We start from the raw sequence: 15856 nt of genomic DNA, 5'->3' as shown, positions 1-15856 counted from the left end.
ATAGAGATTGAAAATAAGGGATGAGAAAAGATGTTCCATGCAAATGGACAATAAAAGAAATTGAAGGTAGCCACACTTATATCAAACAAAATGGACTTTAAAACAAAGACTACAATAAAGAGACAAAGAAGGGCATTACATACTGATAGAGGTCAATCCACAAGAAAATGTAACATTTGTAAATATTTATACACTCAACACGTGAGCACCTAAATACATGTATATATATAAAGCAAGTATTAACAGGCATAAACAGCAGTACAACAACAGGAAACTTTAAAACCCCACATATATCTGAATAGATCATCCAAACAGAAAGTAAAAAAATAAAGGCCTTAAATGTTAGACTAGATGAACTTCACACATATATTCAGAACATTCGATATAAAAAGCAACAGAAAACACATTCTTCACAAGTACACATAGAACATTCTCCAGGCTAGATCATGTTAGGCCACAAGACAAGTCTTAATAAAATAAATTCATGAAATTTCAATTAATATCTACACACAGTTTTCCCAACCACAATGATATGAAACGAGAAATTAATAATTACATGAAGAAAACTGGAAAATTCATAATTCTGTGGAGATTAAATTAAGGAGTCCAAACACCAAAAGAGAAATAAAAAAATGTCGAGACAAATTAAAATGGAAATACAACATCAAAACTTATGGGATGCAGTAAAAGCAGTTCTAAGAGGGAAGTGAAGTTCATCGTGATAAATGCCTACATCAAGAAACAAGAAAAATAAGCAACATAACTTTAAATCTCAAGGAAAAAGAAGACCAACCAAATTCAGTACAAGGAAGGAAATAACAAAGATCAGAGGGGGGAAAAAAGGAAGTGGAGACTATAAAAACAATAGACAGTATCAGTGAAACTAAGAGCTGATTTTTGGAAAAGATAAACAAAACTGACAAACTTTTGCTAGAATCATCAAGAAAAATAAGGATTCAAAAATCAGAATGAAAGAGGAGACATTACAACTGACACCACAGAAATACAAAGGATCATAATACTATGAACAACTACACACCAACAAATTTGACAACCTAGAACAAATGGATAAATTCCTAGAAACACACAACCTATCGAGACTAAATGATGCAGAAACAGAAAATGTGAACAGACCTATTACTAGTAAGGAGAATCCGTAATAAAAAAACAAAACAAAACAAAACAAAACAAAAAACCTCCCTATAAACAAAAGTCCAGGACCAGATGGAATCACTAGTGAATTCTACCCTGCATTCAAAGAAGAATTAATAACCAATCCTCAAACTATTCCAAAAAACAGAAGAGGGAACACTTCCAAACTCATTTTATGGGACCAGCATCACCCTAATACCAAAATCAGAGAAGAATGCCACAAGAAAATTATAGGCCGATACCCGTGACAAATATAGATGCAAAAAACTCAACAAAATATCAGCAAACAGAATTCAACAATACATTAAAAGGATCATACACCATGATCAAGTAGGATTTATTCCAGGGATGCAAGGATGTTTCAACATCTGCAAATAAATCAATGAGATACAACATATTAACAAAATGAAAGATAAAGATCATATGATCATCTCAATGGATGCAGAAAAAGCAAAACTCAACATCCATTTATGATAAAAACTCTTATACAGAGAGTATAAAGGGAATACACTTCAACATAATAAGGCCATATATGTCAAGTAAACAGCTAACATCACACTCAGCAGTGAAAAGATGAAAGTTTTTTCTAAGATAAAGAACAAGATAAGGATGTCTACTCTCCCCACTGTTATTCAACATAGTACTGGAAATCCAAGTCATTGCAATTAGGCAAGAAAAACAAAAATAAAAGGCATCCAAACTGGAAAAGAAGAAGTAAAACTGTCACTATTTGCAGATGACATATTATACACAGAAAATCCTAAAGACTCTACCAAAATCTGTCAGAAAAATACAAATTCTGTAAGGTGCAGGACATAAAATTAATATACAAAAATGTGTTGCATTTCTATACACTAATACTATTAGAGAAATTAAGAAACCAATCCCATTTGCAATTGCATCAAAAATAAATACCTAGGAATAAATTCAACCAAGGAGGTGAAAGACCTGCACACTGAAAACTATAAGATGTTACTAAAAGAAACTGAAGAAGAACACACAAATGGAAAAGATATTCCATACTCACTGGAAGAATTAATAACATTCTTAAAATGTCTGTACTGTCCAAAGCAATCTGCAAATTCAGTGCAATCCCTATCAAAATTCCAATGGCATGTTTCACAGAAATAAACAATGCCAAAATTTCTATGGAACTACAAAAGCACCCCAAATAGCCAAAGTAAGCTTGAAAAAGAATACGGTGGAGGCATCACACCACCTGATTTCAAATTATATTACAAAGCTATAGTCATCAAAAGAGTAAGGTACTGACATAAAAACAGATACAGATCAAAAGAACTGGGCGCCCAGAAATAAACCCATGCTTATACAGTCATTTAATTGACAACAAAGGAGCCAAAAAATACATAATAGGGAAAGGACAGTCTCTTCAATGAATAGTGCTGGGAAAACTGGACAGTCAATTGCAAAATAATGAAACCAGACCACTATCTTACACTATACACAAAAATTAATTCAAAATGGATTAAAAACTTGAATGTATGACCTAAAACTATAAAACTCCTAAAAATAAAAACACAGGCAATAAACTCCTTGACACTGGTCTTGGCGATGATTTTTTGAATCTGAGTCCAAAAGCAAAGGCAACAAAAGTAAAAGTAAACAAGACTACATCAAACTAAAAACATTCTTCATAGCAAAGGGCAAAAGAAACCATCAAAACACTGAAAAGGCAACCTACTGAAGGAAGAAAATATTTGCAAACAATGAATCTGATAAGAGGTTAATATCCAAAATACAAAGAACTCATACAATGCAATAGCAAAAGCAAAAACATAATCTGATTTAAAATGGACAGGGGCACCTGGGAGGCTCAGTCGGTTAGGCGTCTGACTTCAGCTCAGGTCATGATCTCACAGTTTGTGAGTTCGAGCTCCGCGTCAGGCTCTGTGCTGACAGCTCAGAGCCTGGAGCCTGCTTCAGATTCTGTGTCTCCCTCTCTCTCCGACCCTCCCCCACCCACACTCTGTCTCTGTCTCTCTCTCAAGAATAAACATTAACATTTTTTTTAATGAAACAATAACAAATAAATAAATAAATAATGGGCAGAAGATCTGAATGATTTTCCAAAGACAACCTACTGATGGCCAACAGCTACATGAAAAGATACTCAACACCACTGACCATCAGGAAATAAAAACCACAATGAGACATGGCCTTTAACCAATCAGAATGGGAGTACCAAAAAGACAAGAAATGACCAGAGTTGGCAAAGATGCGGAGAAAAGGGAATTTTCATGCACTGTGAGAATTATAAATTGGTACATTTCTACTATGGAAAACAGTACAAAGGTTTCTCAAAAAATTAAAAGTAGAACTACCACATGATCCAGCAATTCCACTTCAGGGTATTTAACTGAAAGAAACAAAAACACTAACTCAAAAAGATATATATACTCCCATGTTCACTGCAGCATTATTTACAATAGTGAAGACAAGGAAGCAACATTAAGTGTCGGACAAATATAAAGAAAATGTAGTGTGTGTACACACACACACACACACACACACACACACACGAATATTATCAGGCCATAAAAACAAATGAAATCTTGCCATTTGTGACAACATGGATGGACCCTGAAAGTATTATGTTAAGTGAAAAAAAGAGAAAGACAAATAGCATAATGATCTTACTTCTATGTGGAATCTTAAAAAACCACGCATAGTCAAAAATATATATATATATATATATATATATATCCAGAAGCTCATAGGTACAGATACTGTTGCCAAGAGCAGTGAACGGTCAAAAGGTACAAACTCCAGTTATATGTCTTGGGATGTAATGTACAACACAGTGACTATAGTTAAAAATAATTCTATATTTGAAAGTTGCGAGTAAATCTTAAAAGTTCTCATCACAAGAAAAAATTCTGTAATCGATGGTGAAACTGCTAATTAGACTTACTGTGATCATTTTTCAACATATACAAATATAGAATCACTATTGTACAACTGAAAAAATGTTATATGTCAACTATATCTCAATTTAAAAAGGTGAAAAGATAAAGGGGTTTCCTGCAAGTTCATAAAAAATTCCCAGGAAGAGGGACGCCTGGGTGGCTCACTCGCTTAAGTGTCTGACTTCGGCTCAGGTCATGATCGCACAGTTAGTGAGTTCGAGCCCCATGTCGGGTTCTGTGCTGGCAGCTCAGACCCCAGAACCTGCTTTGGATTCTGTGTCTCCCTCTCTCTCTGCCCCTCCCCCGCGCACGCTCCCGTGCACACTCTCTCTCTCTCTCCCAAAATTAAACATTAAAAAAATTATATAAAAAAAATTTTTCCTAGAAAGATAAATAAAGAGGAAAGGATTCACAGTAAGCATGGAGATCTCTGATAATAATATCCAACATGGATATTACCTTATCAACTTTTTAAAATTTAAAATGAACACATAACAAAGATGTTCAACATCATTAGTCACTGGGGAAATGCAGATCAAAACCACAATGACATACCACTTCACTACCATGAGAATAAGTGCAGGGGAACATGCAGAAAAACTGAAACCCTCATACACTGCTGATGGAAATATAAAATGATACAGTTGTTTGGAAAATGGTTTTGTAGTTCCTCAAATGCTAAACATAAAGTTGGTTATATATGACTCAGCAATGTTACTCTTTTCTCCCAGGAAACCTGAAAATACAGGTCTACGTAAGTTCTGCATGAGTGTTCATAGCATATCTGTAATTAAAAAGTGTAAGTAACCAAAAAGTCCATCAACTGATGAAGGAATAAACAAAATGTGGTATATGCACAAAATGGGATATTATTCAATGATAAAAAAGAATGAAGTACACGCTATAACATGCTGAACCTTAAAACATTATGCAAAGAAATAATCCAGACACAAAACACCACATATGGTATGATTCCAATTATGTGAAATGTCTAGGACAGACAAATCTAGAGTAACAGAAAGTAGATTAGTGGTTGCCTATGACTAGAGAGGAGGGAGGAAGTGGACAAAAGCTGCTGATGAATACAGAGGTTTTCTGGAGTTATAAAAGTGTTCTAAAATTGTGGAGATGGTTGCACAACTCTAAATATACTCTAATTGTACTCTAGAAAAAACACATTGCATTGTATTCTTTAAAAGAGGTAATTTTATGTTATCTGAGTTATATCTCAATAAAGCTGTTACAAAGAAATGAAAAGCCAAGAGATCCCTTTATTTTCTTATTTTTACTGAAAACCTTGAATTCCTTTCATTTTTTTAAATGAATTTTAAATTGAGCTCAATTTTAAATTGAGTTTAATTCTAACTGTGATGTTAATTTTAAGTATATCTTAAACCAAATCACAACTTTTAAACAAATACCTGTTTGCACAGCAGTGTCCTTTTTGGGAGAGGTTGTAGAGTTGATACATATATTCATTTTATCACTGACATCATCCAAGCCATGTCCTAAATTTGAAATGTTGTTAGTAGATTCATTATATTCCACTTGTATTAACTGACAAGAGAAATATGTTATCCAACATAATGACACTTCAGAAATATTAACAGAAATTATGTATAGCAGCAACTAAATACAAAGAAGACGTTTGGTGTAATCAGGAAGTGTGAACACTGCAATACAAATTTAAAAGGGCTATCCTAAAGTTTCTTACAAAAACTTACCTGCATTTTTATCTGTTATTGAATTTTAGGGAGATCACTTAATATTTTTCTCCAAAAACTGGGTAAAAAAGCAAACATTTTCCCTACTGCGAGCAAAACATAAAGAGAATTTAAGATTACTAGAAAATGTAACATTTAGTATACTCTTAAGGCGATTTCTCAAATAAAAAAAGCATTATAGAGTTCCAATAGCTCAAAGTCTGAAATTCCTTAAAAAACATTTAGTTAATAGGTGTGTTAGGCACTAAAAATAAGAAATTACTTAAAAGCATCTTCAAAAGATACTGTAAGTAAAATTCTTTTTAATTATTTTATTATTTTTAAGTTTATTTATTTAGAGAGAGCATGGTGCATGAGCAGGGGAGAGGCAGAGAGAGAGAGAGAGAGAGAGAGAGAGAGAGAGAGAGAGAAAGAATACCGAGCCCAGCGCAGGGTTCAATTCCATGAAATGTGAGTCATGGGGTAAAGCGAGATCAAGAGTTGGATGGACTCTCAACCGACTGAGACACCCAGGCACCCCATAAGTAAAATACTAGTGAAGCGCTTACCGCCAAGATTTTTAATCAATCCAGAAGTGTCATGTCCCTTTTGAGCCAATTCTCGGATTCTCTGTTCCTGTTTCAGTCTCTGTGCTAGCTCTTGTGCTCTTTGCATTGTCTGAAATAGCTCATTTGTCTTGAGAGCCATGATTTCCTATTGAGGTGCACAAAGGTATTAAATACAATTATCAAACACGTACAGACTTGACAATTCTGAGTAGATAAGCTACTATGTGTCAGACACTATTCAAGATATTGGGAGAACAGTCTGGGCAAAGTTCCTTCCCTTTTGAAGCTCACATTTTAGTATCTTTTCTCTGTATTTAGTATCTTTTTATCTGTATTAGATCACAAATTTAAGAACACTTTTACCCACTCAAATTTATAATAAAGTTTTGAAAGCTTCTAAAACCAATGGTCAATTCCATCAGAATTCCATTAAGAGTAAAAATAGATTAAGATGTAGAACACAAGGTTTATACGGGGCGCCTGGGGGGCTTAGTCGGTTAAGCGACTCTGGCTCAGGTCATGATCTCACAGTTTGTGAGTTTGAGCTCCACATCAGGCAGGCTCTGTGCTGTCAGCTCGGACCCTAGAGCCTGCTTTGGATTCTGTCTCCCTCTCTCTCTCTCTGCCCTCCTCTGCTTGTGCTGTCCCTCTCTCTCTCTCTCTCTCTCTCTCAATACTAAATAAACATTAAAAAACTTTTTTAAAATAAAAACAAAAAAAAACCTATAAGGCTTATGGCCATTTCTTGCAATTCAAGCACGCGATACTTAGATTTTTTTCATGTATACAGTTATTTCATAGGAGTAGTTAGCTCAGCCTATTCAACATAATCAAATTAGAACCCCGACCATATGCTGTTTCATCAGCTAAGTGTGGAGTGAAGGCTGCAAATGGGAAAAATCAAGAAAATGCAGGCTCTTAGACCCATCTCCCAGCTCCAGAGAAAAGGCTCTAAGGCTCTTCTCTAAACCTCCCAAATCCTTGGCAATCAAATGTCACTGTATGACATGGTACTTGACACAACCATACCTATGCTGTCTGTGCCACTTAACAGAGATGTTTTCCTAGCTAACCAGAGAGCTACTCTTTTTGAAAAGACTCTTACTGGGGCACCTGGGTGGCTCAGTTAGTTAAGCATCGGACTCCTGATTTTGGTTCAGGTCATGATCTTACCATTGTGAGATCAAGCCCTACATCAGGCTCTGCGCTGATTATGGAGCCTGCTTGGGCTGCTCTCTCCCCTTCTTTCTGCCCCTCCCCCACTCAAACATGCTTTCTTTCTCAAAATAAATAAGCTTAAAAAAATCCATTTTTTACTCTAAAATATTATTTATAATGTAAATTTTACCATGTTCATGGACTGGAAGAATTAACACTGCTAGAAGTCCATTCTATCCAAAGCAATCTACAGATTCAATGCAGTCCCTATCAAAACACCAATAGTATTTTTCCCAGAACTAGAACAAATAATCCTAAAACTTGTATGGAACCACAAAGGATCCCAAATAGCCAATGTAATTTGAGAAAGAAGAACAAAACTAAAGGTATCACAATCTCAGATTTGAAGTATATATACTACAAAGCTTTAGTAATCAAAATAGGATAGTAATGGCACAAAACAGACAGAGATCAAAGAGGATAGAGTGCCCAGGAATAAAACCATGCTTAATATGGTCAACTAATCTACAACAGAGGCAAGAATATGCAATGGGAAAAAGAAGTCACTTCAACAAATAGTGCTGGGAAAACTGGACAGTTACAAGCACAAGAATGAAACTGGACCACTTCCTTCACCATACACAAAAATAAACTCAAAATGGATTACAGATCTAAATTGTGAGACCTAAAACCATAAAACTCCTTAAAGAAACATAGGTAGTAACCTTTTGGACACTGGCCTTAGCAACAATTTTCTAGATATGTCTCCTCAAGCTACAGAAACAAAAGTAAAAATAAACTGTTGGGATTACATCAAAATAAAATACTTCTGACCATCCACAAAAGGCAACTTACTGAATGCGAAGGTTATCTATAAACAATGTATGTGAAAAAGAGTTAATATCCAAAATACATAAAGAAGTTATACAACAACAACCTAAACCTCAAATAACTTGATTTTTTAAAAAAAGGGCAGAAGATTCAAATAGAGGTTTTTCCAAAGACACAGATGACCAACAAACACAGGAAAAGATGCTCAACAACAGGGAAATGCAAATCAAAACCATAATTATACCATCTCACATTGGTCAGACTGGTTAATATCAAAAAGACAAGAAATAACAATGTTGGTGAGGATGTAGAGAAAAGGGAACTTTCATACACTGTTGGTGAGAATGGAAATCGGTACAGCCATTGCGGAACAGTATGAACTTTCCTCAAAAAACTAAAAATAGCACTACCATACAATCCAATAATTCCACTACTGAGTATCTGCCTGAGGAAACAAGAGAGATATGCACTCCTATGTTTATTGCAGCTTATTTACAACAGCTAAAATATGGAAGCAACCGAAGTATCCATAGGTAGATGAATGGATAAAGAAGATGTGGTGTATACATATTCTATATTTTATTCGACCATAAGAAAGAATGAGATCTTGACATTTGCACTAACATGCATGGACCTAGAGGGTATCATGCTAAGCAAAATAAGTCAGATGGGAAAGACAAATACCATATGAAGTCACTTACATGTGGAATCTAAAAAATATTAAATGAAAAGCAAAACAAAAAACCCCACACAAACACAAAAACAGCCCCACAAACTGGTAGTAGGATGGAGTCAGTAAACGGGTGAAGAGGAGTGGAAGGTACAGGCTTCCAGTTATGTAACGAATAAGTCATGGGGATGAAAGCTACAACATAGGGAATATAGTCAATGGTACCCTAATAGTGTGTATGATGACAGATGGTAGCTACACTTGTGAACACACATAACATACAGGACTGCTGAATCACTATTTTGTATAGCTGAAACTACCATTGTGTGTCAACTGTATTTCAATAAAAAAATTTTTTTAATATATAAATACTTACTTCCTTTTGTTTTTGCTTAAGTATGTCTTCTTCATACTGCTTCTGCATTTCTTCTCGCTCCCGTGCTAAGCGACACTCCTCTTCTTGTTCTTCCTTCTTTCTTTGCTGTTCTTCCAGCTGTTTCTTCCTGCGTTTCTCCTCTACCTGAGCAGTGATAGCTTTCTGGTCATAAATCATAAATGACACAAATTACTGTTACAAATTAAAAAAATCCATTTTTAGCATTTGTTTATATTCCTAAAATAAGCTTATCAGTATCAGATGATACACAATACAGCATTACATATATAAGTAAAGTTAAATTGTCAAATTCCCAATCTATTTCTCCCACCTCATCTGTCAAGTTCTACATATGCTTTTTCTTTAACCCCAGGAGGGCTATTAGAAGAACTAATCCAGAAACAGCTGAGTGCTTAGTGCTTAGCATAATGCCTGGTAAGCAACAGATACTCTATAAATGTCTGTTCACTAAACTAAGAGTAACATTATTAAAAAAAGTTTGTAATACTTATTTTTGAGAGAGAGAGAAAGAGCACAAGTGGGGGAGGGGCAGACAGCGAGGGAGACACAGAATCTGAAGCAGGCTCCAGGCTCTGAGCTGTCAGCACAGAGCCCGACGCAGGACTCAAACTCACAAACCCTGACATCATAACCTGAGCCAAAGTCAGACGCTCAATCGACTGAGCCATCCACACGCCCCAAGAGTAACATTTTTAATTAAACTGAATTCTTCATGTATCAGTGATTTTAAAGAATTATTCAGAATTTTAAGTCCCTTTAGTGTTAGACTAAAATTAGAAGAGAAATTAAATCTTAGTCTCCTTTCTTACGTTGTCTGCTAGATTTCTCAATCAGAATTCTACTTCAATGCCCTATATAATTCCCTTACAAAGAACTAATTCTTATCCTGAACAGAATTCAGGAGAACTAAACCAATGAAAAAAAATAACCAATACTAACTTAAGACTTAGTGCCATTTCATATGTGCAACTTACATATTAAAGACCTCTTCTGGCAGGCAGGTGGCTGGCTGTACTACATGATACTGTCTAGTTCTTAGCATGAATGTAATTTTAATATAATGCCAGTTGAAGTAAGAATTAGATTTATCACAGGATTGGACAGGGCCTGTGCTACACATTTACACTGAAATTTTAACTGCCATTTATTTAGGCATCCACTGGCTATGACTATTATTTATTAAGACAAAGAACAATATTTTACAGTGCAATACCTGATGTTCTAACTGTTTTTGTCGTCGCCTGTCACGTTCTTCAATCTGAGCTGGGTCCAAGAGAGCAGTCATAGAACGGAGAAAACTGGCAAGACAGACACTTTAGCTATTCAAAACCCCCAAAAGGTGGGTTTAACAAGGTGCTAAATCACTTTTGTTTCAGATATATCCACTATTCATTTATACTTTAAACAAAAATACCAAACCTAAAATCAATTAAGACATATTATAAATATAACAACAGCTCTTTTAATAAAGCACAGACTTTCTTAAACATCAATCAATACTGAAGAATAAACTTACTTCGTTTTCTGACTGTTTGCCATAGTTGTATCTCTAAGGGGTTTTGCTATATGTTCCTCCTCTGAAGGTTCAACGTGGCTTCCACTCATAGGTGTATAAACACTGTTGATATCAGCCAGTTCCTGAGTCTCCGGAGAGACACAGAAGTACTCTGGTTGGTTGTATGTTGACCGAGAGGAGAGTTGAGACTGAGAAGCAGGATAGTTCTTTAATGAACCAAAATGCATTGTCCATCTGTCATGTTCCTCACCCTAATCATGATAAGTAAGAATTACTAAGAATTTTTCCAATTGTTCACATGTATAAAGTCCTATACAACAAACACAATTAAAAAAAAATTTTTTTTAATGTTTATTTGTTTATTCTGTAGGGGAGGGGGGGTGCAGAGAGAGGGAGAGAGAGAATCCCAAGCTGGTTCCACAGTCAGTGCACAGCACGATGCAGGGCTCAAACCCACAAACCATGAGATCATGGTTTGACCTGAGCCGAAATCAAGAGTCGGATCCTTAACCGACTGAGCCACCTAGGCGCCCCTCAAACACGATTTTTAAAAGTTACCACAGAACAGAATAAGAATAAAATTAATGAAACTACATTCTTTATTGATTCCATATACATTTCGGTAACTAGCTTCAAGAACATGAGAAATTCAAAGAATTAGGAAATTCCTAAGAAGTTAGTTTTAAGAAGCTATGCAAAATCACACTTACTAAATGTGTTCGATAAAAGTTTCAGAAGAACAACTGTGTAAGAATTTGTATAGTGTAGTCTTGTCAAATAGTTTCAGGATATTTTTAGGTTTATGATTAAAGACTTTGAAATTATTTTTTTCACCTTTATATCCACATATATTTGCCACCTTACCTTTGAAGATGTAATTTTTTCCTCTGTTTTTCTTTGCCGATCATCCTCTGTTTGTTTGTTCAAATCTTCGATCCATTTTCTCTGCTGTTCTTGTTTCACAGCATTGAAAGAGTGCTCCAGTGGTACTGCTTCCTAAACAAGAGTCATCGATACTAGCTGAAGTTCGCTTCTCTTTTTGTAACCACTTTATATTTATAAATCTTGCCAAGAATTTATATAGATTTAAGCAGAAAGGCACTGATCTCTAAGAGGAGCAATAATTTTAAAGAAAAAAATTTGAGTTATACAATTAAATAGATCTATTCCAATTTCTAGAATCATACTTGTAACATACAGAAGTAGAGAACACAGTAAGGTAACTAAATGTAAAAAAAGTAATTTTATAATAAAAAATTCTTTTTCTAAAATAATTATAAGATTTTTAAAAGTTTTTCCTAATAGTCTCATTTAGACTTTGAAAGGAATTACTGATCATTTAAGTTAGATGTAAAATACTGTTTTACATCTGGCTTCAGAACACAGGAAATACTGCCTCTGGACCAAGAGCCAGAAAGATATGAGTACCAGAGGCTTTCTCTATTGAATCACAATGTCTCTCTAGAGATCCCTCTTTTCCATTTATACTGCTACAGCCTTATCACAGCAGATGACGTTTCAATAAGATAAACATATTGTGTCTAGGTTAAGTCCTTGAATTCTAAGAAAAAAACAAAAATTAAAATAGTAGCATAAAAATTTGTTGTTGCTTCTTAATCTATGAAAATTTAGGATACTCTAACAAAAAGAAAATAATATATACTACTCAAACTGTCCTGAAATGCACCAGCTAAGTAACAAACGTACTGTTACACGAAATAACTGCAGGACATAATTTAAAAAAACAGGTTGATAGACTACTACAGTCACAATATATCTCATAATGCTACTTTCTACCTTTGTTTTTAACAGAAACAATGGCAATTGACAAACTGCTTTAGTTAAAGGAAGGAAATATTTATACAACAAGAAAAAATTTTAGTATCTCATGTATTCTTACATGTTTTAAAGAGATAAAAACCGTCACATTTCCTTAAGCCTAAAAGAGTCACTTCAAAAGAAGCATTATCTTCAAGTAATTCAACAATTCTATTTCTAGAAATATGATTTTGAAGATCAAAATGGAAAAGAAGCAAATGTCCCTTTTTACCTCCTTACAAGACTTTCTCAACATGGCACTCAATCATTTTAGACTCTGTCATCTGTTTAAGTCTGATTTAACTAGACGTGGTTTCAAATTTCAGTCGAGTTACAAATTATTCACTTTAGGTACAAGTCAAAATTACCCTTGAAAATTCCTAAAACCACTCACAAAATGTTTTGTATACGTGTCTTTACAACCCTATGGAAAACTTAATGAGTTCATTTCTCTTAAATATAGAGAACAAAGAGAGGGTTGCTGGATGGGCTGGGGGAGGAGGGATGGGCTAAATGGGTAAGGGGCATTAAGGAATCTACTCCTGAAATCACTGTTGTACTATATGCTAATTTGGATGTAAATTAAAAAATAATTTTTAAAAAATCAGTTTTTAATTCAGTCTTCCACTTCCTACTCAAGGATGTCTTATAACTTCCTTACCTCTTGAATAATTCGTTTTACTTCTCTAACTTACTAGGAAACACTTAAAATTATTATTTTCTCTTGGGGCACCTGGGTGGCTCAGTCGGTTGATCATCCAACTCTTAATTTCAGCTCAGGTCATGATCTCACGGTTCATGGGTTTGAGTCCCATGTCAGGCTCTATGCTAATGGCACAGAACCTGCTTGGGATTCTCTCTCTGCCCCTCCCCTGCTCACACTCTCTCTCAAGATAAACTTAAAGAAATTTTAAAAATTACTAAATTTTCGGGGTTTTAAAAGATATAGTCTAGATACAGCCCTTTATCAGGTAATTTGCAAATATTTTCTCCATGTATTTTATAATCTAACAGTAATATTCGCAGAGTACTTTTTAAAGTTTGAGAGAGAGAGAGAGAGAGAGAGAGAGAAAGCGCAAACCCACAAACCCTGAGATCGTGACCTGAGCCAAAGTCAGACACTTAACCAACTAAGCCACCCAGGTGCCCCCAAAGAGAACTTTTTAAATTTATTTTCAAGTTAGTTAACATATAGTCTTGGCTTCAGTAGAGCCCAGTGATTCATCTCTTACATATGACACCCAGTGCTCATCCCAAAAGTACCGTCCTTAATGCCCATCACCCATTTAACCCACTGCCACCCTCCCGCCCCGCCCCAGCAACCCTCAGTTTTGTTCTCTGTATTTAAGAGTCTCTTATGGTTTGCCTCCCTCTTTGTTTTTATCTTATTTTTCCTTCCCTTCCCCTATGCTCATCTGTTGAGTTTCTCAAATTGCTCATGAGTGAAATCATAGGATATCTTTCTCTGATTGACTTATTTCGCTTATCATAATACCCTCCAGTTCTACCCACATTGTTGCAAACAGCAAGGTTCCATTACTTTTCATCACCAAGTAGCATTCCATTGTGTGTGTATGTATAAATATATACCACACCTTCTTTATCCATTCATCAGTTGGTGGACATTTGGGCCACCAGTGTTGTGTCCTTGATGTCAGCATATTTTTATATCTTAACCCTTTGATTAAATCTACCTGTCATTCCTCAAAATACAAGGGAGTATCATTGACTTCTGAATGTTAAACCCAGCCTGTGTTCCTTGAATAAACCCAACTCATCATGATGTGCCATTTAAAATTCTTCTCTTTCTTGTACTGTCAAGTTTTCATATCAAAATATTTGTCTTGTCAGCTTTGAGTATCAGGTTTTGTTTATTCCACTCTCATAAACCTTGAAAAGCTTTCTCTTCTACTTTAATTATGTGGAAGAATTCACCAATAAAAATGTCTGGGCCTTGGGTTTATTTTGTGAGATTTTTAATGATGGATTCCAGCTCTTTAATAAATAGGTTCACCAAGATTTTCCATTTCATGTGTCAATTTTAGTAATTTGTTTTTTCTAATATTTTGTCCATTTTCATAAATTCTCTAACGTACTGACAAAAGTTCATGTATTCTCTTACCTTTGTTTTAAGCTTATTTTTGAGAAAGAGTGAGCACAAGCTTAGGAGGGGTAGAGGGAGAGGGGGACAGAGGATCTGAAGCAAGCTCCATACTGGCAGCAGGGAGCCCAATGTAGGGGTCAAACTCACAATCCGTGAGACCATGACCTAAGCTGAAATCAGATGCTCAACCAACTGAGCTACCAGGTGCTCCCATTCTTACCTTTTTAATGTCCATAGACCCTTTAGTGGTATCCCCTTTTTCACTCTTGCCAGTCTTCACAAGGGGTTTATCAATTTAAACACCTTTATAAAGGACTACTGTTGATCTCTTAATTCTGTATATTTATTTCCAATTTTACTAATATCCACTCTGATCTTATTTCCCTCCTTCTACTTGTTTTGGGTATAATTTTTGCTGTTCTTTCTCTAACTTCTTGAATGAATTACTTAGATCATTAATGTTTTGTCTTCCAGTCTTCCTTTTTCGAGAAATGCATTTAAGTCTATAAACTTACCTCTAAGCACAGAAAACCCATGTTTTTATAAGCAATATTTTCATTTTCAGAGTTCATATACTTTGTTTTTCATTCATACAGAACTATATTGCTTAAATATTAAACATTTGGAAATTTTCTTTTTACTATTTGTTACTGATAGCTAGCTTAATTCCACTGTGATCAGGTAACATATTCTGTGTAATCTGAACCTATGAAATTTGTTAAAATTTTATGGCCTTTCAAATTATTAATCCTCGCTTTTTGTCCATAGATGTTTTAGGTTTTATTTCTATATAAATGAAAAATCATTACAATTTTATTTTTTCTTTTCCAGTTCTTATGACTTAATTTTGTCCCCTTGTCTTGCTATACTGGCTAGGACCAATCAATAACAAATAATAATTTGAACATCTTATCTCTTTATGGAATACTTCTAAAATTTCTCACTTAGGATGTTAGCTTTAGGGTTTTGTTTTTTAACTCCAGTATAGTTAACATACAATGTTCTACTAGT

General features: G+C 34.9%; 1 protein-coding gene across 5 annotated transcripts in view; it reads right to left on the bottom strand.

The window, feature by feature from the left end:
- The window catches only part of CCDC66 (coiled-coil domain containing 66), a 49334-nt gene that overhangs the window by 9433 nt on the left and 24045 nt on the right, over window positions 1–15856 (bottom strand). For all 5 annotated transcript variants that reach the window (XM_042929702.1, XM_042929705.1, XM_042929703.1 and 2 more), the window contains 6 exons: window positions 11788–11919; window positions 10924–11174; window positions 10621–10705; window positions 9387–9548; window positions 6352–6496; window positions 5501–5587 (listed from right to left, as the gene is read on the bottom strand). In XM_042929702.1, the coding sequence (XP_042785636.1) occupies window positions 5501–5587; window positions 6352–6496; window positions 9387–9548; window positions 10621–10705; window positions 10924–11174; window positions 11788–11919 (862 nt within the window). The remainder of the gene's footprint in view (window positions 1–5500; window positions 5588–6351; window positions 6497–9386; window positions 9549–10620; window positions 10706–10923; window positions 11175–11787; window positions 11920–15856) is intronic.

This window comes from Panthera leo, chromosome A2, assembly GCF_018350215.1.
Source record: "Panthera leo isolate Ple1 chromosome A2, P.leo_Ple1_pat1.1, whole genome shotgun sequence".
Classification (NCBI taxonomy): Eukaryota; Metazoa; Chordata; class Mammalia; order Carnivora; family Felidae; genus Panthera; species Panthera leo.
The sequence above is the reverse complement of the archived record's forward strand: the minus strand, read 5'-3'. Positions and strand labels throughout refer to the sequence as shown.